This window comes from Microcaecilia unicolor, chromosome 6, assembly GCF_901765095.1.
Source record: "Microcaecilia unicolor chromosome 6, aMicUni1.1, whole genome shotgun sequence".
Classification (NCBI taxonomy): domain Eukaryota; kingdom Metazoa; phylum Chordata; class Amphibia; order Gymnophiona; family Siphonopidae; genus Microcaecilia; species Microcaecilia unicolor.
Window position 1 is genome coordinate 27,117,002 of NC_044036.1, and position 26,221 is coordinate 27,143,222.

Genomic DNA, 26,221 nt, shown 5'->3' on the forward strand with positions numbered 1-26,221 from the left:
TCGAGGAGACTGAAAAAAATACTCTGTTATGTCTGCCACAGATGTAGATGTTTTTGGTTAGAGATGATGGAACCAAAAGGATCAATACACAAAGGAATTGGGAACGTAGGAGGGCTAGACACACTTCAGGATCAATAAAGTTAAATATTTATTGCTCTGGTGTGTATAAAAACACAACAAAATAAACATAAAATCACTACATGAAATTCAATGCGTGTAAAACAATACACAATAAAATAATATCAGTGCTTAAAAATCAGCATTACACAATAAATATAAAATCAGTGCTCTAGACTCCACACGGCAGGTGTTTTGGCATATAACGTGCCTGCCTCAGGAGTCTACAATAAAAGGAAAAACATGTATGAAAATGATAAGACATAAAATACTAATATAAATACAAAATGTGTAAATACTATCAATATAAATGTACAATCATATAAAGAAATGATAATACATGGATATGAAAATAATAATTATAATAATAAACATAGGTATGAGCATCAATTAAAGAATATTCTACCACAAATATCATTATAAATAGAAAATATGTTAAATAATAACAAAAGGAATCTCAGAACATGTTATAAAGTATGCATAAAGCCTTAAAGGGGGAAGTAAATGAATAATATCTATATATATAAAAGGTAAGACCAACATTCTGAAGCCTCCAGCCGGAAGTGTGAAGCGCCAGAGATATCCGGTTTCCCCATGAGTGAAGGAAAACAGCACAGCACGAAATCTCACACAGTAAAGGACTCAGAGGGGGGAGGGGAGAGAGATGCCCTCACTCTCTCTGTAACAAAAACACAGAACAGCAGGAAACTTAACACCGAAGGACTGGGAGGGGGGAGGGGGAGGGAGAGAGGGCAGGGACACACACTTCCACATGCACACTCTGAAGAAAACCTTGCTAGCCCCCATTTCATTTGCATCAGAAACGGGGCTTTTTTTTACTAGTTTATTTTATATAGTTTTATATTTATTTTGCTATATATATATATATATATATATATATATATATATATATATATATATATATATATATATATATATATCAAAATAAATATTTACTGGATAAGTATAATGGTGTTAAAAAAACTGGAAATAATGCAAGGTGCAAATGGATGTTAAACCAATGTACATATATTAAAAAATAAAAATTAATAAATGATGAAAAATGTGTAACGATGTGTGAATAAAAAAAATAATAATTGTGTAAATCGGAAGAAGCCTCTAAAATTGAGTAGCACCATTATTTTTGATTTCTCTTTTTTGTGCTAAACATATTAACATAGTAGATGACGGCAGAAAATGACCTGCATGGTCCATCCAGTCTGCCCAACAAGATAAACTCATATGTGCTACTTTTTGTGTATACCTTACCTTGATTTGTACCTGTCCTTTTCAGGGCGCAGACCGTATAAGTCTGCCCAGCACTATCCCCGCCTCCCAACCACCAGCCCCGCCTCCCACCACCGGTTCTGGCACTGACTGTGTAAGTCTGCCCAGCACTATCCCTGCCTCCCACCACCGGCTGTGCCACCCAATCTCGGCTAAGCTCCTTAGGATCTATTCCTTCTGAACAGGATTCCTTTATGTTTATCCCACGCGTGCTTGAATTCTGTTACCGTTTTCATTTCCACCACCTCCCGCGGGAGGGCATTCCAAGCATTCACCACTCTCTCCGTGAAAAAATACTTCCTGACATTTTTCTTGAGTCTGCCCCCCTTCAATCTCATATCATGCCCTCTAGTTCCACCGCCTTCCCGTCTCCGGAAAAGGTTCGTTTGCGGATTAATACTTTTCAAATATTTGAACTTCTGTATCATATCACCCCTGTTTCTCCTTTCTTCCAGAGTATACATGTTCAGGTCATCAAAGAATTCCAATATTGAATGGCATTCTTTTAGACCTCAATGGTTTCTTACAGGAAACAGAATCTCATTGAAAACTCTCGAAGCCTCTAGGATGAATGGTGGTGTAGGTTTCCCAGATTTTTACAACTATCACGTTGCGTCATTAGCTAAATTTGATATATATTGCTACTACTACTACTACTACTATTTAGCATTTCTATAGCGCTACAAGGCATACGCAGCGCTGCACAAACATAGAAGAAAGACAGTTCCTGCTCAAAGAGCTTACAATCTAATAGACAAAAAATAAATAAAGTAAGCAAATCAAATCAATTAATGTGAACGGGAAGGAAGAGAGGAGGGTAGGTGGAGGCGAGTGGTTACGAGTCAAAAGCAATGTTAAAGAGGTGGGCTTTCAGTCTAGATTTAAAGGTGGCCAAGGATGGGGCAAGACGTAGGGGCTCAGGAAGTTATTCCAGGCGTAGGGTGCAGCGAGACAGAAGGCGCGAAGTCTGGAGTTGGCAGTAGTGGAGAAGGGAACAGATAAGAAGGATTTATCCATGGAGCGGAGTGCACGGGAAGGGGTGTAGGGAAGGACGAGTGTGGAGAGATACTGGGGAGCAGCAGAGTGAGTACATTTATAGGTTATAAACTTCTCCTACAGATTGTGACATCCCTCTATGGCTACCTCTTTGCTTATTACAATATCTTTATCACATCATTTATTCAATAAGAAATTAATCAAAGATACAAATTGTGCTCTTATGCAAATCGATAAAGCTATGAAAAAGAACGTCTGGAGCTCTTCTTAAATTTCTATTTGGTATAATTTTAAATTCAGAATACAAAAGAAAACTATATCATGGAAGTTATGGAAACAACTATATATTTGGTCATTAAATCAACTCCGATTTGAGCAGTCATTTTTTTCATTTGAAAATTTCAGTTCATTAATATAACTTACCTCTCAGCCACATGTTTCGGTGGTTACAGTTAACACGTTATTAAAGTAATATCGATCTAACTTCTTTATCAAAATCATCTGGTTTCTATGATTTCTGTGTTTCTACATTTCCCAAAGGTAAATTAATGTTGGCATTGAATAAAGTTCTGAACTGATTTCATTTGCCACATTCTATTAGTATTCAAGATGTTTGGCTTAAGGACCTGGATAGACAACTTGATAGCATTGATTGGTCTCATTTATGGCTCAAAGTAAATTTGTCAACTTATTCCACCAGCATGGGGCAATTCCTTTACTTTTTACTACATAGGGCAATTTGGATCCCTATGAAAGGTCAATGAAAGGCTTGGATGCTTCACTTATATACACTGTCAGCTAGCACATTTGCTTATTTCCGATCTGACGAAGAAGGGCAACCTTCGAAAGCTAATCAAGAAATGTATTAAGTTATGTCCAATAAAAAAGGTATCATCTTATTTTCTTTTCCATGTTTTATTTTGTTGGATTTCTATAGATTCTACATGGAATGTTGCTATTCCACTAGCAACATTCCATGTAGAAGTCGGCCCTTGCGGATCACCAATGTGGCCGCGCAGGCTTCTACATGGAATGTTGCTAGTGGAATAGCAACATTCCATGTAGAATCTCCAATAGTAGCAACATTCCATGTAGAATCTCCAATGGTATCTATTTTACTGTCATAGTAATGCTTGAATGTTTTCACTTATATACACTGTCAGCTAGCACATTTGCTTATTTCCGATCTGAGGAAGAAGGGCAACCTTCGAAAGCTAATCAAGAAATGTATTAAGTTATGTCCAATAAAAAAGGTATCATCTTATTTTCTTTTCCATGTTTTATTTTGTTGGATTTCTATAGATTCTACATGGAATGTTGCTATTCCACTAGCAACATTCCATGTAGAAGTCGGCCCTTGCGGATCACCAATGTGGCCGCGCAGGCTTCTACATGGAATGTTGCTAGTGGAATAGCAACATTCCATGTAGAATCTCCAATAGTAGCAACATTCCATGTAGAATCTCCAATGGTATCTATTTTACTGTCATAGTAATGCTTGAATGTTTTCACTTATATACACTGTCAGCTAGCACATTTGCTTATTTCCGATCTGACGAAGAAGGGCAACCTTCGAAAGCTAATCAAGAAATGTATTAAGTTATGTCCAATAAAAAAGGTATCATCTTATTTTCTTTTCCATGTTTTATTTTGTTTGATTTCTAAAGATTCTACATGGAATGTTGCTATTCCACTAGCAACATTCCATGTAGAAGTCGGCCCTTGCGGATCACCAATGTGGCCGCGCAGGCTTCTGCTTCTGTGAGTCTGATGTCCTGCACGTACGTGCAGGACGTCAGACTCACAGAAACAGAAGCCTGCGCAGCCTTCTACATGGAATGTTGCTAGTGGAATAGCAACATTCCATGTAGAATCTCCAATGGTATCTATTTTACTGTCATAGTAATGCTTGAATGTTTTCACTTATATACACTGTCAGCTAGCACATTTGCTTATTTCCGATCTGACGAAGAAGGGCAACCTTCGAAAGCTAATCAAGAAATGTATTAAGTTATGTCCAATAAAAAAGGTATCTTATTTTATTTTCCATGTTTTATTTTGTTGGATTTCTATTGATCCCTATGAAAAAATGGAAAGCGGGTCTCCCCCCCCCCCCCCTAACAACTCTTGGCATTGTATCAAAGCCGAAGGTACATTAACCCATATGATATATTTATGTCCAATGATTAAGTTGCTCTGTATGCAAATTTGGAAATACAGACAAGCTATATTTCACTGTCGCTGATGTAATAATTTTATGTTTGGCATATCCTCTATTGCCCTGCTGATGATTCTAGGCATCTGGAAAAATGCAAACATGTAAGATGCTATATTCTGGTGGAACACAGTATGAAATCTGAATTAAAATCTGCTGACCCCCCCCCCCCCCCCCCCCAAATAATCTACAGGCTATTCTTCGGACATGGAAACCTTTAGATACATATTTAAAACAAGATTTGTAATCACATTGACTTTCTATGTATGAATATATAGAGGCTCAAAGCAACCAGTGCCTTATAGCTACTCATGTCTGTCTGTATTATTTAGATTGTAAGCTCTTTTGAACAGGGACTGTCTCTTTGTATCAGGTGTTCAGCGCTGCCTGCGGCTGGTAGCGCTATACAAATGCTAATAATAATAATAATATTCACAGAAAACTACCGGTTTATCACGTCTCTATATAGCATCTCCCTTTAATATATATTTTAGTATTTTTTCCCGTAATTGTTTTTATAGTTGTAATCATTTGAGCATGTAATGAAACATCATTTTGTACACATATTTTGGATACATTACTTAAAATTATTTGAACTGAGACTATCGCACCTATCCTGGAGGACCGAGAATCCATCTACTGAGCGGCCGCTCACACCCTCCAGCCTGGGAACTCCAGAGGGTCCGCGTGCAGCAGCAGCCGCCTCCCCCCTCCCTTTCCACCTAGTCTCCTCCTCTCCGCGGGAAGGGCGGGGCTGAGGGCTCAGTCGGTGCAGGCAGGGGTGCGAGCGAGGGCCGACAGCAGAGAGGCAGCGTCTGGCCCCGGGCTCCCCGCGAGCATGAGCGCCGAGTGCACGAGTTACACGAGCGTGGAGAAGGAGCTGGTGAGCGGCTTCAGCTGCCCCCAGGCGGACGGCGAGGCCGGGGACATCTACTGCTGCGGCTTCAAGGATGACAAGTACTGCTGCGACGACCCCAACAGCTTCTTCCCCTACGAGCACAGCTACATGTGGTGGCTGAGGTAAGGCTCTTCCAGGCTCAGTCACCTCCTTTCCCGCCGATTGCTCCCAACTCCCCCCCCCCCCCCCCGTGATAAAGTGCAGCTCCCTTCCTGCTCATTGCCCCAAGTCCCCCTTCAATGATAAAGTGCAGCTCCCTTCTCTTCCCGCTGATTGCCCCAACTCCTCCCCGTGATAAAGTGCTTCTCCCTTCCCGCTGATTGTCCCAACTCCCCCCCCCCTTGATAAAGTGCAGCTCCCTTCTTTTCCCGCTGATTGCCCCAACTCCCCCCCCCCGTGATAAAGTGCAGCTCCCTTCCTGCTCATTGCCCCAAGTCCCCCTTCAATGATAAAGTGCAGCTCCCTTCTCTTCCCGCTGATTGCCCCAACTCCTCCCCGTGATAAAGTGCAGCTCCCTTCCCGCTGATTGCCCCAACTCCCCCCCCCGTGATAAAGTGCTTCTCCCTTCCCGCTGATTGCCCCAACTCCCCCCCCCCCCGGTGATAAAGTGCTTCTCCCTTCCCGCTGATTGCCCCAACTCCCCCCCCCTTGATAAAGTGCAGCTCCCTTCTTTTCCCGCTGATTGCCCCAACTCCCCCCCCCCGTGATAAAGTGCAGCTCCCTTCCTGCTCATTGCCCCAAGTCCCCCCTCAATGATAAAGTGCAGCTCCCTTCTCTTCCCGCTGATTGCCCCAACTCCTCCCCGTGATAAAGTGCAGCTCCCTTCCCGCTGATTGCCCCAACTCCCCCCCCCCCCGTGATAAAGTGCTTCTCCCTTCCCGCTGATTGCCCCAACTCCCCCCCCCCCCGGTGATAAAGTGCTTCTCCCTTCCCGCTGATTGCCCCAACTCCCCCCCCCCTTGATAAAGTGCAGCTCCCTTCTTTTCCCGCTGATTGCCCCAACTCCCCCCCCGTGATAAAGTGCAGCTCCCTTCCTGCTCATTGCCCCAAGTCCCCCCTCAATGATAAAGTGCAGCTCCCTTCTCTTCCCGCTGATTGCCCCAACTCCTCCCCGTGATAAAGTGCAGCTCCCTTCCCGCTGATTGCCCCAACTCCCCCCCCGTGATAAAGTGCAGCTCCCCTCCCGCTGATTGCCCCAACACCCCCCCCCCTTGATAAAGTGCAGCTCCCTTCTCTTCCAGCTGATTGCCCCAACTCCCCTCTCGCTGATTGCCCCAACTCCCCCCCCTAATAAAGTGCTTCTCCCTTCCCGCTGATTGCCCCAACTCCCCCCCTTGCCCTTGATAAAGTATAGCTCCCCTCCCGCTGATTGCCCCAACTCCCTCCCTTGATAAAGTGCAGCTCCCTTCTCTTCCCGCTGACTGCCCCCCCGTGATAAAGTGCAGCTCCCTTCTCTTCCCGCTGATCGCCCCCAACTCCCCCCCGTGATGAAGTACAGCTCCCCTCCCGCTGATTGCCCCAACTCCCCCCTTGCCCTTGATAAAGTATAGCTCCCCTCCCGCTGATTGCCCCAACTCCCCCCCTTGATAAAGTGCAGTTCCCTTCTCTTCCCGCTGACTGCCCCACCCCCCCGTGATAAAGTGCAGCTCCCCTCCCGCAGATTGCCCCACCTCCCCCCTTCCGTGATAAAGTGCAGCTCCCTTCTCTTCCCGCTGATTGCCCCAACTCCCCCCCCGTGATGAAGTACAGCTCCCCTCCCGCTGATTGCCCCAACTCCCCCCTTGCCCTTGATAAAGTATAGTTCCCCTCCCGCTGATTGCCCCAACTCCCCCCGTGATATACAGCTCCCTTCCCGCTGATTGCCCCAAGTTCCCCCCCCTTGATAAAGTGCAGCTCCCTTCCCGCTGATTGCCCCAACTCCCCCCCCGTAATAAAGTGCTTCTCCCTTCCTGCTGATTGCCCCAACTCCCCCCTCTCGTGATAAAGTGCAATTCCCTTTCCGCTGATTGCCCCAACTTCCCCCGTGATAAAGTGCAGCTCCCCTCCCGCAGATTGCCCCATCTCCCCCCCCCCCCCCCGTGATAAAGTGTAGCGCTCTTCACAGCGCAACAGCCAGTTTAAATGTCCGAATTTCAACGACTATGCAAGTAAAAGGTGAATTTTTAAAGGTTTTCTAGGAGGATCCGGGAGGATCAGGTTGGATCCGTCTTTTACCATTTGCCGCAACACTTTCTACACATTCTCAGTCTTAGCCGAGAAATCGATTCTCCTTGCTTTCTTGACGCCTGACTGTCACAGTCGACTTAATTTTTTTCTTCAGGCCCCCCCCCCCCCCAAGTGGTCAGTGTGGGATAAGGTGCAGATAGCGAGGTGCCCTGACTCCGAGAGTGCAAGTGCTGAAATAGATCTGGGCACGGCTTGTCAAGCTTTACTTCCGAAGTGTTAGCTGGGACTGATAAAGTGCTACTTTTAGGAGTGAGCCTGCTCTTCCGATTGCATTTGTGTAATGACGAGCCACTTGGGCATTTAATAGGACGATGGTCACTTTTGGCACCGTGCGAGCAGGGTCCGACACTGCAGCTCTGTTTTGACTGGGGAAAATATCATTTCTTGCTATCATTTTGGACGAGGCTCTCCCCTGAACTGCAAAAGCTACATATTATTACCCTAGTGCGAGACGTAAAACAGAGAAATGCAGGTAAGGATTAGTTTACATTGAAGCATAAGGTTTTGTGTGTGTGTGTGTGTCTTTTTACTGCTGTAGGGAAAGGCTTCGTCAGACAAAGGTTTGTGTTCGGCTGGCTGGGGGCAGTGTGTATTGTAGCAAATTAAAATGCTAGAAGGATTGCATAAATGTTTAAAAGTTCGTGATACAGTTCACATAAGCTGAGGATAACATAAACTATTTACCAGGGGGTGATTTTTTTTGACTGCCTCAGTTACCCAGTTCCAGGCTGGACATTTTGGGACAGTTCTGGATTTCTGACTACCCCCACCCTGGTGTATTATGGGACTTGCAGTACTGATTTCAGTGGAAAGGATCAGACACTAGAAATCCCACACTGCTTTAGAATGATGTAAGTTCAAAGCCAGGACTGGCCAAAATGTTTTCAGCATGGAGTTGAGTAACTTGGCATCTCTGCCACCAGCAACGCTCTGTGAGGAGGACACTGTAGAGACCAACTGAAACCAATCCAGAATCCGGGTTCAGGTTTCAGCCGAAAATGCCTGTGCGTTTTCGGCGGAAACCCAAAAATGTAGCCCCCCACCCTCTGCTGCAGGCTGCTCATCCTCCCCCCCACCCTTCCCGGAACACCTAACATGCCTTCCTTCCCCCTGCTGTAGGTCTTGTAGGCGGTTGTCTTTGGGGCAGGAACATCCCAAATTGCTCCTGCCGCTTTCTCCGTGCTGAAAAAATGGTGGACGGAGTGGTGGTGGGCAGCCCGGGGTGGGGGGTGGAATCTGACCTGCTGCAGCAGAGGGGTGGGGGGGGGGGCAGTGCCACAGTTCTAGTTCCAGCCAAAACCGATGAGATGGCCATGGAAATACCTGGTAGGTCGCAAGAGGTGGTCTTCTTCAGGGGTGGTGGGTGGGGGTCCAGTATTGTCTTTAGAGAGGAGTAGGTGTTTCAGTGCTGTCTTCAGGGGTGGGGTGGGGTGGAGGGACTTAGCTGGTGATTGGTGTAGAACCTTTATTGCTCCTGGAAGCTATCTTAAAAGGACTGGAGGTAATCAGATTGTGTGAGAGCAGCTGATGCTTCTGGGGAGAAAAATGCCAGCTCAAAGCTAGTGTCATTTTTATGCAAATAAGACAGCTTTTAAAGTTCCAAATAAGTTGAGTTAGTTTGCATAATAATGAGGCACTTTGCACGCTTTGCATCTCAGGTAGCCTGCACTGTGGTAAACTAATGTATGTTAATGCATATCAAGTGGCAAAAAAAACCTGCATTATTCTCTTAATGCACTTTAATAACTAGGCCCCTAAGTGTTAATGCATAAAATAGGATGTGGGAAAGGTATCCAACCCTCAACACCATCCTTCTAGTAAGTGCTGAGTGACCTGTAAAATAGCATTATAAGGAGTAGAGTTGACTACAACCTTTGCTTGGCATGGCTTAAACAAAGGTTGTGGATGGCATGGTTTGAGTTTCTGGAGATATGATCTGGGAGAACTGCTTTTTTTTACTGCCCACTTGGGGAGAGGGGGAGGGGAAGAAAGACTGCCCGCTGTTAAAAGCCCTACTTATGACTACTCAGATTTATTTTTTTTTATTTCTCCCAATACTGGGACTAAGTGCTGAGATGTAGGCAGGGGGTAGAGGCAGAGAATGGTCTGTTGGAGTTCAGTGCTAATGTCCTAGAAATAAGCAGTGGATTTTCCCCAAGTCCATCTTAATAATGGCTTATGGACTTTTCTTCTAGGAAGTTATCCAAACCTTTTTTTAAACCCTGCTAAGCTGACTGCTTTTACCACATTATCTGGCATCGAATTCCGGAGTTTAATTACACATTGATGATCAAAATCTCCATGCTGTTCTTAATAGTGCTGTTAAATTACCGTCGGAACAGTGCGAGGCAATTGCGCCCCTATGATCAAAGCTAACAGTATGCAAATTTATGCACGCTATTAGCTTCGATCATCAGGGTATTTCTGCAGGAGGATTGTTTGACAGGACCAGGCTGTCAAAAAAAAAAAAAAAAAACCCCGACCCATCACCACCCTGCTCGCTCCAGCGGTGCCTGCAACTGCTCAAACATTCAAACCTCGTGGGTGACACCACCCTGTTGATGGGCTCTTGAGATCCACCACGTTCAAGAGCTTAAGTAGATTCCACTACTAGAAAAGCAACTTTCTTCTTTTTGGCCCTTGCTTTGTGGAACTCTCTCCCCCAACATGTACGGGTCGGTTGGAAACCCGTTTAAAAAGGATCTTTAAAACTTTTTTTCTTTGAATCAGCATTTTTGGATCCATGAAGAATTGGGAAGCTCCATGGTGTTGTGTCTTCATTTTTTGTTGTTTATTGTCTATTTCATTGATTCCCAAACCTGGCCCTTGAGGCACTGCAACCAGTCAGGTTTTCAGGATATCCACAATGAATATTCACGAGAGAGATTTGCATGCCTGTCTCCACTGTCTCTCGTGAATATTCATTGAGGATATCCTGAAAACCTGACTGGCTGGGTGCCTCCAGGACCAGGGTTGGAACCAACTGGTCTAGTCTCTGTTTTATATGTATCTGATTTTCGGGTTTTGGATTGTTACTAATTGCAGTTGCTTGTTTCCTTTTAAATGTTATGTATTTGATAATTGTATTGGATGATAACCTGTTTGTTTCTATGTGTTCTTTTATATTGTTATTTTAAGGGCCTGTCTGAAACTTTATTTATTTATTTGTGACATATCTCACATTATCCCAAACCAGTTTGTGTTCAATGTGGCTTACAATAAACAGTATAGGATACATAACAAAGAATAATGAATAAGAAAGTAATTTGTTGTAAGAATCCAATTTTACAATACAGTATCATAAACATACTGGGATATCTATGGAATGTTAACATTTAGAAAATCTGTTATGAATGAGAAATTGTAGATGAAGCAAAGAGAAAGTTAATGGGTAAATAGAGTATTAACCAATTCAGGTAATAATTAATTGTTTGATATATGGTTGTTCTATGTGAGGGTTTGTTTGAATAGGAACGATTTGAGGATTTTGCGGAATCTAGTATATTTCTTATTTTGGGTGATTAAGGAGTTCCACCATTTGGTTCCTAGGTAAGTGAAGTCTGCAGTTTTGTAGATCACTTTTTTTTGCAATTTGGGAGGTGTAGTCTGAGATAGTTTCTTGCCTCATATTTGGTGTTTCTTTGAGGTAAGTTTATTAATGGAACCATATAGTCTGGAGCTGTGCCATTTAGGATTTGAAAGATGAAAGGTACATAATTTGAAGGTGATTCTTGCTTTGATGGGAACCCAGTGTAATTTGATTAATAAAGGGGAGGCACTTTCAAAACAAGAGGTTTTGTATACGAGCCTGGCTTTAAACCGCTTTGATTGGCTTTTTGCTAGAAGAGCAGTATATCAAGTGACATAAATAAGTTAATGGGATGTACCACCCACAACACTTCATTATGCATGTTTGCAGGTGTCACTGCAGGGAATAGAGCAGTGGCTGCAGGTGCAGAAGCAGATGGGCAGACTGGATGCTAGTTTTGGCTGGTGAGCCTTGGGGTAATTAGGAATATGAGCATACAAATTAAAATCACCAATAAAACCATGTGGTTTTGCAGCTGGAGATTTACAAAAAAAACTTTGACTAGAGGAAACTGACTCACAGGTAATCCAGGAAGCTGATATATCATACAAAATGTAACAAGTTTCAAGTTTATTTTAAACTTTTTACCCCACCCACTAGACAAGCGGCTTGGAGTAGAGGAGTAGTCTAGTGGTTAGTGCAGTGGACTTTGATCCTGGGGAACTGAGTTTGATTCCCACTGCAGCTCCTTGTGACTCTGGGCAAGTCACTTAACTCTCCATTGCCCCTGGTACAAAATAAGTACCTGACTATATGTAAACCACTTTGAATGTAGTTGCAAAAACCTCAGAAAGGTGGCATATCAAGTCCCATTTTCCTTTCTCTAGTTGAGGTTCTACATGGAATGCTGCTACTATTGGAGATTCTACATGGAATGTTGCTACTATTTGAAATTCTACATGGAATGCTGCTATTCCACTAGCAATATTCCATGTAGAAGCCCGCCCTTGCAGATCAGCAATGCGGCCGCACAGACTTCTGTTTCTGTGAGTCTGACGTCCTGCACATACGTGCAGGACGTCAGACTCACAGAAGCCTGTGCGGCTGCGTTGCTGATTTACCAGGGCAGGCTTCTACATGGAATGCTGCTAGTGGAGGAGTAGCCTAGTGGTTAGTGCAGTGGGCTTTGATCCTGGGGAACTTAGTTCAATTCCCACTGCAGCTCCTTGTGACTCTGGGCAAGTCACTTAACCCTCCATTGCCCCAGGTACAAAATAAGTACCTGAATATATGTAAACCGCTTTGAATGTAGTTGCAGTTTATTTATTTATTACATTTGTACCCCGCTCTTTCCCACATACAGCAGGTCCAGTGCGGCTTACATAGTAAAAGAAAGCATCTTACATGGTAAAGAATACAGTAAAAACAAGGAAATGTAGGAACAGTATTATAAATTGTGATGTTCATAACTACTTACATTATGAAAGGCATTACAAAGGACATGTGAAAAGAACGTAATGAAGTAGAATAGGGAAGGTAGACAAGGATATGATAGGTGAAAGGGAAGGAGAATGGGAGGGAAATGGTAAAGGATGGAGGGAAGAAGATGAGGGATTGAGTATAACATTTCCCATTTCCCTTTCCCTTCCCTTCCAGACTGAAAAGTAAGGTACTATAATTGGACAGACATGACTTTAAAGAAGGAAAGGTGGGAGGAACTCCAAAATTTTGATCAGATGGGGGGGGGGGGGGCAAATACGCGAGGTTAAAAACTAACTAAAGGCTGTGTGGTTCAAATTCGCATCCAGATGCTTCCAGAGAAAGGGGACTAACAGGCAAATGTTTGTTACATTTGTACCCCGCTCTTTCCCACTCATGGCAGGCTCAATGCAGCTTACATGGGGCAATGGAGAGTTAAGTGACTTGCCCAGAGTCACAAGGAGCTGCCTGTGCCGGGAATCAAACGCAGTTCCCCAGGACCAAAGTCCATCACCCTACCCACTAGGCCACTCCTCCAACATACACTGCTAAACTTTGAATGCAAGATCTCACATCTAGTCCCCGTAACTGAACTTGCACACTGATAGTGCAAATCTTTCCTACAAACCACCAAAATGCCCTTACTTTTCTTTCCCACACTGCGTTCATACTGACACAATAACTCGTTTAGCAGTGGAGCATCTTCCTATAACAACCAAAATTCACTCGCACAAAAAAAAAAAATCATTTCAGAAACTTTATCTTATAAACAGTAAGACAACATCAAAACCAACAGAGATCAAACTACAAAGATCTAAAAAGCAACCCGCTGGCCAACAAAGTATCTATAAAAGACTGTACATTAGTAAATGTATGAAGTAATCCTTCCCTCCCAGCAATTATTCCTTCATACCAATGTAGCCCCACCACAGTGTTTTTCCAGTTATTAACAATCGATTTCAGAGCTAGATCAAGTAGGATATCCGACAGTTTAGACTGATTTTTATTCCTCACACCAGGAACCCCCATAGAATGAGAAATTACTATGGGGTCCTTTTAACTAAGGTGCGCTGAAAAATGCCTATGGTAGTGTAGGCGTGTGTTTTTTGGGCGAGTGGTTAGGGTGGTGGACTTTGGTCCTGAGGAACTGAGTTCAATTCCCACTTCAGGCACAGGCAGCTCCTTGTGACACTGGGCAAGTCGCTTAACCCTCCATTGCCCCATGTAAGCCGCATTGAGCCTGCCATGAGTTGGAAAGCGCGGGGTACAAATGTAACAAAAATAAAACAGATACTATTGGAGATTCTACATGGAATGTTGCTATTCCACTAGCAACATTCCATGTAGAAGCCTGCCCTTGCAGATCAGCAATGCGGCCACGCAGGCTTCTGTTTCTGTGTCTGTCCTGCATGTACGTACAGGACGTCAGACTCACAGAAGCAGAAGCCTGCGTGGCCACATTGGTGATCTGCAAGGGCCGACTTCTACATGGAATGTTGCTAGTGGAATAGCAACATTCCATGTAGAATCTCAAATAGTAGCAACAGTGGAGGAGTGGCCTAGTGGTTAGGGTGGTGGACTTTGGTCCTGAGGAACTGAGTTCGATTCCCGGCACAGGCAGCTCCTTGTGACTCTGGGCAAGTCACTTAACCCTCCATTGCCCCATGTAAGCCACATTGGGCCTGCCATGAGTGGGAAAGCACAAGATACAAATGTAGCAAAAAAAAAAAAAATCATTTTTCAGTGCACCTGCAAAAAAAATACCTTTTTAAAATGTTTGCTGAAAATGGACGTGCAGCAAAATTAAAATTGCCGCGCGTTCGTTTTGGGTCTGAGACCTTACCGCCAGCCATCGACCTAGCGGCAAAGTCTCACGCGGTAACCGGGCGGTAATGACCTATGATCGTCAAATGCCACTTGCGCGTGTCTGGTACGCGTGTCCAAAAATAAAAATTATTTTTCGGACTCGCGTACCAGATGTGCGCCAAAAATGAAATTACCGCAAGAGCCACACGGTAGCTGAGCTGTAACTCCATTTTGGCACACCTTGGGCACTCGTAGATGCTTACGCGGCTTAGTGAAAGGGCCCCTATATCATCATATGTTAAAAGAATATCTAAAAATATTCTTGCTTTTCCAGATTTCTCCCCAATATAAGGCTAAGGTATCACAATAAAATATTTAGAGGCATATTTTCAAAGCACTTAGCCTTCCTATGCCTCTTAGTAACATAGTAGATGATGGCAGAGAAAGACCTGTACGGTCCATCCAGTCTGCCCAACAAGGTAAACTCATATATGTGCTGCTTTGTGTATACCTGACTTTGATTTGTATCTGCCATTATCTGCTATTTTCAGGGCATAGACCGCAGAAGTCTGCCCAGCACTAGCCCCGCCTCCCGCCACCAGCTCTGCCACCCAATCTCCTCTAAGTTTCTGTGGATCCATTGCTTCTGAACAGGATTCCTTTATGTTTATCCCACGCATTTTTGAATTCCGTTACCGTTTTCATCTCCACCACCTCCCGCGGGAGGGCATTCCAAGTATCCACCACTCTCTCCCCTTCAATCTCATTTCATGCCCTCTAGTTCTACCGCCTTCCCATCTCCGGAAAAGGTTCATTTGCGGATTAATACCTTTCAAATATTTGAACGTCTGTATCGTATCACCCCTGTTTCTCCTTTCCTCCAAGGTATACATGTTCAGGTCAGCAAGCTCTCTTCTCATTCGGTTTGCAACGTAAATCCCATACCATTTTTGTTGCTTTCCTTTGCACTGCTTCAATTCTTTTTACATCCTTAGCAAGATACGGGCTCCAAAACTGAACACCAGTACTCCAGGTGGGGCCTCACCAATGCCTTATACAGGGGCATTAAAACCTCTTTTCTTCTGCTGATCACACCTCACATGTGGAAACCTTCCTTTTTCTGTGTTACAAGACCAACACTTAGGACTAATCAAGCTATTAGCTTGAAAACCCTAATCAGGCGTTGGGAATATTTTCAAGTGAAATAGTAAATAATTCTTTGGCAAGTTCACTGACATGCCCTTCAGTTTATTGTCTACCAAGTAAACGGATAGGTGCTAAAGATGATTTTTTATGAATCCTTGACAAAAGCTGCTTTGGAATTACCAAGGGGTCCTTTTTACTAATCCGCGGTAAAAAAATGTGGCTTGCGGTAGTGTAGGCGCGGGTTTTGGGTGTGCGCTGAAATAGTTTTCTGCACACATACCAAATATGCCCCCCCCCCCGAAAATAGACATCAAAATTGCCGCGCATCCATTTTAGGTGTCTGACCTTACCACCAGCCATAGACCTAGTGGTAAGGAATCTGCGCGGTAATGACCTATGTGCATCAGATGCCACTTGGCGCGTGTCCACTACGCGGGGAAGAAAATAAAAAATATTTTTCAGACACGTGTAGCGGACACGTATGCATGTGAGTGAATGAGTAAATGTTATAATATTATAGAGTGTTGTTGTTTGACACTGATGTGTCAATAAAGAGAAATTGGTTTATAATATCTGGAGTCTTTTGTTGTAAAAGAATTAAATAGGTTACTCAGAAATTTGATTAGTATATTAAATTTTAACTGCCAGACCATCGACCATTCTTCTAAGGTTCGGAGATCCCTTCTCATCGTTTCTACTCCCTCCAGGGTATCCACTCTATTGGCTATTTTCGTGTCATCCACAAAAAGGCACAGCTTTCCTTCCAACCCTTCAGCAGTATCTCCCACAAATATATTAAACAGAATAGGCCCCAGCACCGACCCTTGAGGAACTCCACTGCTCACCTTCCTTTCCTCCGAGCGGATTCCATTTACCACCACCCTCTGCTACCTGTTGGTCAACCAGTTTCCTATCCAGTTCACCACTTTGGCCCTATGTTCAACCCTTTCAGCTTATTCACGAGTCTTCTGTGGGGGACCGTATCAAAGGCTTTGCTGAAATCCAAGTAGATTACATCTAGCGCACGTCCTTTATCCAGTTCTTTAGTCACCCGGTCAAAAAAGTCAATAAGATTCGTTTGGCAAGATTTTCCTTTGGTAAAGCCATGTTGCCTCTGGTCCTGTAAGCCGTCGGTTTCTAGAAAGTTAGCTATCCTTTCTTTCAGCAGCGACTCCATTATTTTTCCTACCACTGACGTGAGACTTACCGGTCTGTAGTTTCCCACTTCTTCCCTGTCTCCCCTTTTGTGAAGAGGGACCACATCCACTCGTCTCCAATCTCCCGGAACCTCATCTGTCTCTAAAGATCTATTAAATAAATCTTTAAGAGGTCCCGCCAGGACCTCTCTGAACTCCTTCAGTATCCTGGGATGTATCCCATCCAGCCCCGTAGCTTTGTCCACCTTTAGATCTGTTTATAAACTCTTTGTTCCGTAAACGGTGCAGTATCCACTCCATTCCCAGATGTTCCCTCGGCAGCCGACCGCAGTCCTTCTCCAGGATTTTCCTCCGTGAACACCGAAGAGAAATAATTGTTTAACACGTTCGCTTTATCTTCATCACTCTCCACATAGCCATTCTCATTATCTTTCAGTCTCACAATTCTATTCCTATCTCTTCTCCTTTCTCCAATATATCTTTACATCTTTAGCCATTTTTTCTTCCGCTCTTGCTTTTGCTAGCCATATTTCCCTCTTCTCTTCTTTGAGTTTAATCCGATAATCTTTTCCGTGATCCTCTCGTGTTCTTTTGTATTTCTTGAACAAAGCCTCTTTTGCTCTTATTTTTTCAGCTACTTGTTTGGAGAACCATAAAGGCTTCCTGCTTCTCTTGTTTTTGTTTACTTTCCTCACAAAAAGATCAGTCCGCCATGTTTATAGCAGCCCTTAGCTTGGACCACTGTTTTTCCACATCTACGCCTTCCCACGCCAACAGCTCCTTCTTCAGGTATTCCCCCATTTTATCAAAATCAGTATGTCTGAAATCCAGTATTTTGAGTTTTGTGCGTCCGCACTCTGCCCTTATATCAAACCATACAGTGTGATGATCACTATTACATAGGTGGGCACCAACCCTGATATCGGAAACACTACCTCCATTAGTGAGCACTAGATCTAGCATCGACCCTTCCCTCGTGGGTTCCGTCACCATTTGTCTGAGCAAGGCACTTTTGACAGGCATCCACAATCTCCCTACTTCTTTCCAATGCCGCAGATGGGACGTTCCAATCCACGTCAGACAAATTGAAATCTCCCAACAGTAGCACCTCCCCTTTCATACCAATCTTTTGAATATCTTCTATCAGATCCTTGTCTAACTTCTCCGTTTGCGCAGGAGGTCTGTAGATATCCCCCGTGTGGCTACAGGATCCGTCTTCTCTTTCCAGGACAATCCATAAAGCTTCTTCCTTTCCCCAGGGTCCTCGCATTTCAGCCACTCTGATATAGTCTCTCACATACAGAGCCACTCCTCCACCTCTTCGGCCCTCTCTATCCTTCCTAAAAAGATTATAGCCCAGTACGGTCACTTCCCATTCATGGGAATCGTTGAACCACATCTCTGTAATAGCAACAATATCCAAGTTTTCTTCAAACATCAGGGCTTGCAAGTCTTGAACCTTTTTACTTAGACTACGAGCATTTGTGCAAATAGCTTTCCATGTGCTTAGTGAGTTTAGGTGGTTTTCTTTATTTACATGACCTTTCCCTCTGCCATCATGTTTATTCGGGGGGTGACTTTCCGAAATCCCTTGTTTTCTTTGGTCACCCCCACCCTCTAGTTTAAATGTCTAGAAACATACTGTCTGAATTTCTCCCCTTGGATCCTTTTTCCCATCACAGAAAGATATAGCCCATTATTACAGTACAGCCTGTTATTTTTCCACGTATTACCCCATTCTCCTATGTATCTAAAACCTTCTTCTTTACACCAAGACTCAAGCCACTTATTGAATTCCTCTGTTTTGCGTAGTCTTTCCTCTCCCCTCCTCCACGCAGGAATTACTTCAGAAAAAGCCACAGTCCACACCAAAGATTTCAGTCCCTACCCAAGCTTCTGGAACGCTCTCTGCGCTGTAAACTTGCTATTGTTGGCCAAGTCATTCATCTCCAGGTGAATTACAACACCAGCGTTTGAAGCCTCGTTCTCTTCTCAGATCACTTTCAGTATTTGGTCTGTACATCTTGTAGCTGAAGATCCTGGAAGACATTTCACTAGGTTGGAACCCCTGAACTGTGTTCCTAAGTTAATGCCTCTGATAATGGAGTCTCCGAGCAGTTCTGATAAAGGAGTCTGGAAACAAACTGGAATTAAGACAAAGGTAGCTAGAACTACTTATGCTTCGACATTAACTTCAGAAATTTTAGTACAAGAACAGTGCTGGGTAGATTTCTACGGTCTGTGCCCTGAAAATGGCAAGGACAGATCAAACCCAGGTATGCATATAAAGTATCGCATACCATGTATAATGAGTTTATCTTGTTGGTCAGACTGGATGGACCGTACAGGTCTTATCTGCCATCATTTACTATGTTACAGAGGGGCACTTTTACTAAGGTGCACTGAAAAATGGCCTGCGCTGGTGTAGGTGCAGGACACGCGCAGGTCCGTTTTTCAGTGCACCTGCAAAAAAAGCCTTTTGGGGGGGGGGGGGGTATGGACATGTGGCAAAATTAAAACCAACATGCATCCATTTTAGGCCTGAGACCTTACTGCCACTTGAATGCGTGAGACCTTACTTAGCGGTAAGGTCTCGCGCATTAACTGAGCGGTAAACTTCAGCAAGCGTACACTGCCGATTACCGCCAGGTAAGTGCCACACGGTAGAGCATTTTGGACACACGTCAAAAATGGAATTACTGCCCGGAGCATGCGGTAGCTGGGTGGTAGTTTCAATTTGATGCGTGTTGGACATGCGTAGGCGCCGAAGCGTCTTAATAAAAGGGCCCCTATGTTACTGTGTTACAAGAGGTAGAATATCACAGTTGCTATTTTGGGATAAAATTAAATCTAACGTAGACCCAGAGGTTTGAGACGGGTTAATTAGAAACTGGAACATCCAGTACTGTAGTGCTGATGTTGAGATTGCTCCTATTAAAATATGTGCCAAGAGCTCAAAATGATTAAATGCTTGGTATGATGATCTGCTTTTAGAACAGAAACACAAAAATGCCATCAATTAGAAGGGGTATGGAAAAAAAAAAAAGAGGGTTAGAACATGATAGCTTGAGTTGGAGACTATCCAGCTTATTTTCGAAAGAGAAAGACGCCCATATTTCGACCCAAATCGGGAGATGGGCGTCTTTCTCTCATGGGCGCCCAAATTGGTATAATTGAAAGCCGATTTTGGGCGCCTCCAACTGCCCTCTGTCGCGGGAACGAACAAAGTTGATGGGAGCGTGTCAGAGGCGTGGTGAAGGCGGGACTAGGGCGTGTTTATCGGCCGTGGAGAGATGGGTGCGCTCGGCTGATAATGGAAAAAAAAGGGCGCCAGAAGCGAGAATTTGGGTCACTTTTTTTGGACCCTTTTTTTTTTCACGAACAAGTCCCCAAAAAGTGCCCCAACTGCCCAGATGACCACTGGAGGGAATCGAGGATGACCTCCCCTGACTCCCCCAGTGGTCACTAACCCCCTCCCACCAAAAAAAAAGAACTTTAAAAACTTTTTTTTCCCAGCCTGTATGCCAGCCTCAAATGTCATACCCAGCTTCATCACAGCAGTATGTGGGTCCCTGGTGCAGTGGACTTCAGGCAGGTGGACCCAGGCCCATCCCCCCCTACCTGTTACACTTGTGCTGCTAAATGGGAGCGCTCCAAACCGCCCCCAAAATCCACTGTACCCACATGTAGGTGCCCCCCTTCAGCCATAAGTGCTATGGTAATGGTGTAGAGTTGTGGGCAGTGGGTTTTGGGGGGGATTTGGGGGGCTCAGCACACAAGGGAAGGGAGCTATGGACTTTTTTTTTTTTACTTTTTACAAGTGCCTCCTAGTGTGCCCAGTTGGTGTCCTGGCATGTGAGGGGGACCAGTGCACTACGAATCCTGGCCCCTCCCATGACGAAATGCCTTGGATTTGTTTGTTTTTGAGCTGGGCAGCTTCGGTTTCCATTATTGCTGAAAACAGATACCACCCATCTCAAATCCGCCCAAATGCGATGCATTTGCCCGGCACAAACCGTATTATCGAAACAAAAGATGGACGCCCATCGAAAATACGGTCTGTCCTGCCCCTTTGCATACCTGTCCTCCGAGTTAGGTGACTTTGGAGATGGGCATTCGCGTTCGATTATCACCACATCAACCTCATCAATATCGCCCACATGGTCCTCAAAATGCGGTGTCCCCAGAGGATCACCCCTATCCCTGATCCTCTTCAACCTCATGATGATCCCTCTCGCCAAATCCCTATCCAAATCAGGCCTAAATCCCTTCATCTACGCTGATGACGTCGCAATATTCATCCCTTTCAAATTCACTCTTACAGAAATCTCGGAGAAAATATTCACTGCCATGAATACTCTAGCATCCTGGGCCAACGCTTTCAAGATGAAACTGAATAAAGAAAAAACTCAGTGCCTCATCCTTTCATCACAATACACTACTCAGCTCCCAACCACCCTGACCACCCCCGACATTACAATCCCAATATCTGAGAATCTAAAAATTCTAGGAGTAACATTAGACAAACACCTAACTTTAGAAACTCATGCAAAAGCCATGACGAAAAAGATGTTCAACATGGTGTGGATACTGAGAAGAGTGAAGCCATACCTTCCACAGAAAACTTTCCGCAATCTAGTACAATCCACAGTGCTCACCCATGCCGACTACTGCAACAGCATCTTCATCGAATGACAAGCCCAAATCATGAAAAACTCCAAACCGCCCAAAACACAGCAGCTAGACTCATTTTTGGCAAATCACGATTCGAAAGCGCAACACCAGTTCGTGAAAAACTTCACTGGCTCCCAATCAAGGAAAGAATACACTTCAAAGCCCACACAATGATCCACAAGATCCTCAATGGCGAATCCCCAAGCTACATGTCCAACCTGATCGATCTTCCAGCCAGAAACTGGACCAGTACTTCTAGAGCATATCTCAATCTTCATCTCCCTAACTGCAAAGGCCTTAAATACGAAACCTACTATGCATCCAACTTCTCTGTAATAGGCAGCCAACTCTGGAACGCTATACCTCGACACATCCGAAAAACCACTGAGCATCTACCCTTCCGAAAACTGCTGAAGACTTACCTCTTCAAACGAGCCTACGACCCGTCCTAATTCTCAAACATAACTCCACTCCACTATATCACCCACACTCCAATCCCTTCAACAAATCTCTTACTACTGTCCCACTCTATGTAATTATCCTACTCTATGAAATTATGCCGTCCCTGCAGCACTTTGTCCCATACTTTGTATCATCTCTGTGATACATCGTACCATACTTTATATGCCGCACTGAACCTGCTATTGAGCGGGAAAGAGCGGGGTATAAATGCCACAAATAAATAAATTCATTAAAAACAACTAAAAGAAATTATTTTTCTCAAAAGATAAATAATTTTATTTATTTATTTGTTACATTTATACCCCACATTTCCCCACCTATTTGCAGGCTCAATGTGGCTTACAAAATATCGTAACAATGTTGCTAATACCTCCAAATAAAATTTTAGGATAATTGATTTGTTTCTTCATACTATAGAAATATCTCAATCAGCTGATACTGTTGTTCCAACTGCTGATGCTTTGGCAAAATATTTTCAAGATAAAGTTTATAATATTCATCAAAATTTATTATTACAGTCTTCAAGTGATCTGATCATTTTTCAATCTTCTAAAGATCGGCCATGTCCAGCAGATAGATTTTGGTTCGATTTTGATATGTGCTTATTGAGGTCCTTTAGGAAGTATTGTAGTAACCAGGGGCGTAGCTACGGGTGGGCCTGGGTGGGCCCAGGCCCACCCAATTTCACCTCAGGCCCGCCCACCCAAGCGCACACACACTGCACCAGCTTAGCGACCACGGGTCCAGGGCAGAAACAGCACCCACTCTGGCTCAGCTGATGATGATCTCTCCAGACTCGCAGCGGTGAACTGGCGGGCGGCGGTAGTAAAAGCATAAAGCAGCCAGGCTCCTCGACTCCGTTCTGTCCTTCGCTTTCACTTCCCTGCCCTCTCAGCGTCCCGCCTTCCTCTGATGTCATTTCCTTTCGAGCGGGACGCTGGGAGGGCAGGGAAGTGAAAGCGAAGGACGGAATGGAGTCGAGGAGCCTGGCTGCTTTATACTTTTATTGCCGCCACCCACCAGTTCGCTGCTGCGAGTAGAGAAGGAAGAAAGCCATTTAGAAAATCTTTTTTTCTACTCCCCCGCGCAGCCATTGCCGTTTACTCAAAACACAGCAAGCAACCCGAGCTGCTGCCTGCATCCACGTTGTCGTTCTTTATTGTTGGTAAGCAGAGGGAAGGATGGGACTGGGAGGGGTGGTGAGCAGAGGGAAGGATGGGTCTGGGAGGGGTGGTGAGTACAGAGTATGGGGGACTAATGAAGTGGGTGAAAGATGGGGGAGGAATTTAGGAGACTGGGTAAGGGAGAGACAGAGGGGGGAATGAGAGTGCTGGAGAGGGAATGAGAGTGCTGGAGAGGGAATGAGAGGGAGATGGTCAAAGGGGAGAGAGGAGAAATTGCTGGACATGGAGGGGAGGGCAGGGGAGAGAGGAGAATTGCTGGATATGGATGGATAGATGGATGGAGGGAGGGCAGAGGAGTTGCTGGACATGGGTGGATAGAGGGGATGGCAGGGGAGAGGAGAGTTGCTGGACATAGGTGGATGGAGGGGAGATGAGAGTTGCTGGACATGGATGGAGGGGAGGGCAGTGGAGAGAGGAGGGTTCCTGGACATGGGTGGATGGAGGGGAGGGCAGGGAGATAATTGTTGAACATGGATGGCGGTGAAGGAAGGGAAGACAGGAAGGAGATGCACATGGATGGAGGGAAGGGAGAGAGAAGAAATGCTGACATGGATGGAGGGGAGGGAAGAGAGAGGAAGGAGATGATATGAGGGAAAAGGAAGAGAAGAGAAAAACTGCACATGGATTGAGAAAATAGGCAGAAGCTGGATCCACTGGACAGTCAAGTCTGCGGAGGACCCAGCTTTTACTTACGGATGTAGAGCAAGAAATGAAGAAGAAAGGAGGAAAGTAAAGAAATAAATGGAAAGGAAGCCCTGGAAACGGAGTTAAGAGGACAGATAGCAGCAGAATCAGATACTGGGCCAGCATGATAAGAAAAACAAAGTCACCAGACAACAAAGGTAGAAAAAAATCATTTTATTTTCATTATAGTGTTTGGAATTTGTCCACTTTGAGAATCAGGTGCTCAACATTAAAAGTTTATATTTATTTACTTATTTATGGCATTTTATCCCACATTAAACATGAATTAGATTGGAACCTGGGATCATTTAATTTTGTTTTTCCTGGAGAGAGTAATGCATTGCCTCCCCCCACCCCAGGCTCTCTCCCCGGCCATAGCCAGCTCTGCAATTTTGAGGGGAGGTGAGGGGGGCGCAGAGGTGGACCGGGGAGAGAGCCTGTTGTTAAACATTTACCAGCAAACCACTGTCTAGTGCCCACCCATCCAACCTGTTGGCCCACCCAAAAATTGACTTCTGGCTACGCCACTGGTTTGATTTGGTTGATTATAGGAAGTTGTTGATTTTAGAGGGTTAGGTATTTCAGGTTGAGTATTGTTATGGTTTAAGAGATTTTTAACTTTTCATTCTTATCATGTGAAAATGCATAATTCTGATTCGGAATACTGGCGCCCTGTTTGTGGGGTCCCACAGGGCTCACCATTGTCGCCATTATTATTTAATGTATACTTCAGCTCAATAGGGTTATATTATGAGTCAGACAGGATTTATATATATATATATTTTTAATACCTATTCATAATCAGGATGATGACATTCCAAGTAAGATTGTAGACTGTATTCGTCTGTTGGAGTGGATTTTTGTCCATCTTCTAAAGCTGAATAAAGATAAAATGAAATTCTTGCTGATTGGTCAATCTTCTGAGATATGGAATGACAACATCTTGAAATTAGCAAATCCGTAATTTAACCCTTTAGTGTCCAATGTTCCCGTAATAAGCCATATGGGAACAGATTGATGGGAACATTGGACACTAAAAGTTTGAATCTAGTTTAAAATTATTGGGTATAATTTTGACTAATTCATTGATCCCTGATTTGCAAGTTCAAGAACTTGTTAAGAAAATTTTTTACATGATTAAAAAGCTGCAAAGAGTGAGGAATTGTTTTGATCAAGAAGCATTCAAACTTATAATCCAGAGTTTTAATTAGATTGTAAGCTCTGTCGAGCAGGGACTGTATCTTCATGTTCAGGTGTACAGCGCTGTGTACGTCTAGTAGCGCTATAGAAATGATAAGCAGTAGTAGTAGTAGTTTTAGAACAATTGGATTATTGTAACAGTATTTATTTGGGCTGTTCTAAGCTCTTATTGAAGAAAATCCAAACAGTTCAGAACACGGTGGCTTGTCTTATTTTCTCTGCTCATTGGTTTGAAAGACCAAATATACTAAAGTCGTAATTCCCCTCAAAAACCTCTGGAAAAAATTCAAAAAATGTAAAACCAGAGATAAATCTTTTAGGAGATATCCTAGTGAAGGGATTGACCCAGTATCACTCCGTATAAACAAATCAAAATATACAAAATGGAAAATTTTATTCTTTTATAGAGATGTTCTCAGAGTTATACACTCACCCAAGCAAGGCGCCACTAATTTTAGCAGCGCTTCTGAGGGTGGATAAGGTTCTCAATCATAGAACTTCTCTAGAGGTATTTATAAATTTTTTTCAAACACACCCATATGTCAATTAAATATTTCTATGAGTGTGTCTAATCAAACATATAAACGGCGAGTGACCGTACTCACTCGCAAATGCGCAGTAGAGACCTTCTCTGCCCCGCCCCCACGTCAATACGTGATGACGGGGGGTGGAACACAGAGGGTCTGTACTGTGCATTGCTGAGGGAGGGACACCGCCGTCTAACGCTCCCCCCACCCGAGTCACCGCCGCCACCCACCTTCTACCCGGTCGGGCCCTCGCTCCACTATTGAAACAGCGAGGGTCCGGGAACGCAGCACTGAGCTCTGCTGAGCTGCTGACATCGCCCTTCCTTCTTCTTCTCTGCCTCTGTCCCGCCCTCGACGACTTTACGTCACACGAGGGCGGGACAGGCAGAGAAGAAGAACGAAGGCCGACGTCGGCAGCTCAGCAGAGCTCAGTGCTGCGTTCCCGGACCCTCGCTGTTTCAATAGCGGAGCGAGGGCCCGGCCGGGTGGAAGGTGGGTGGTGACGGCTCGGTGGGGGGGCGCAAACTCGGAGGGGGAGGGCAGCGGCGAACTCGGCTGTGGGGCCCTCTCAACCCCCCCCTTCCTATAATAGCCCGTTTTTACGGGCTCAAAGTCTAGTACCTTATATAACATA

At 44.4% G+C, this 26,221-nt stretch overlaps 1 protein-coding gene across 2 annotated transcripts in view; it reads left to right on the plus strand.

Moving 5' to 3' along the window:
• The first annotated feature begins 5,453 nt into the window (after positions 1-5,453).
• SHISAL2A (shisa like 2A) overlaps positions 5,454-26,221 on the plus strand; it is a 105,161-nt gene continuing 84,393 nt past the window's right edge. For both annotated transcript variants that reach the window (XM_030207042.1, XM_030207043.1), the window contains exon 1: positions 5,454-5,635. In XM_030207042.1, coding sequence (XP_030062902.1) covers positions 5,454-5,635 — 182 coding nt within the window. The remainder of the gene's footprint in view (positions 5,636-26,221) is intronic.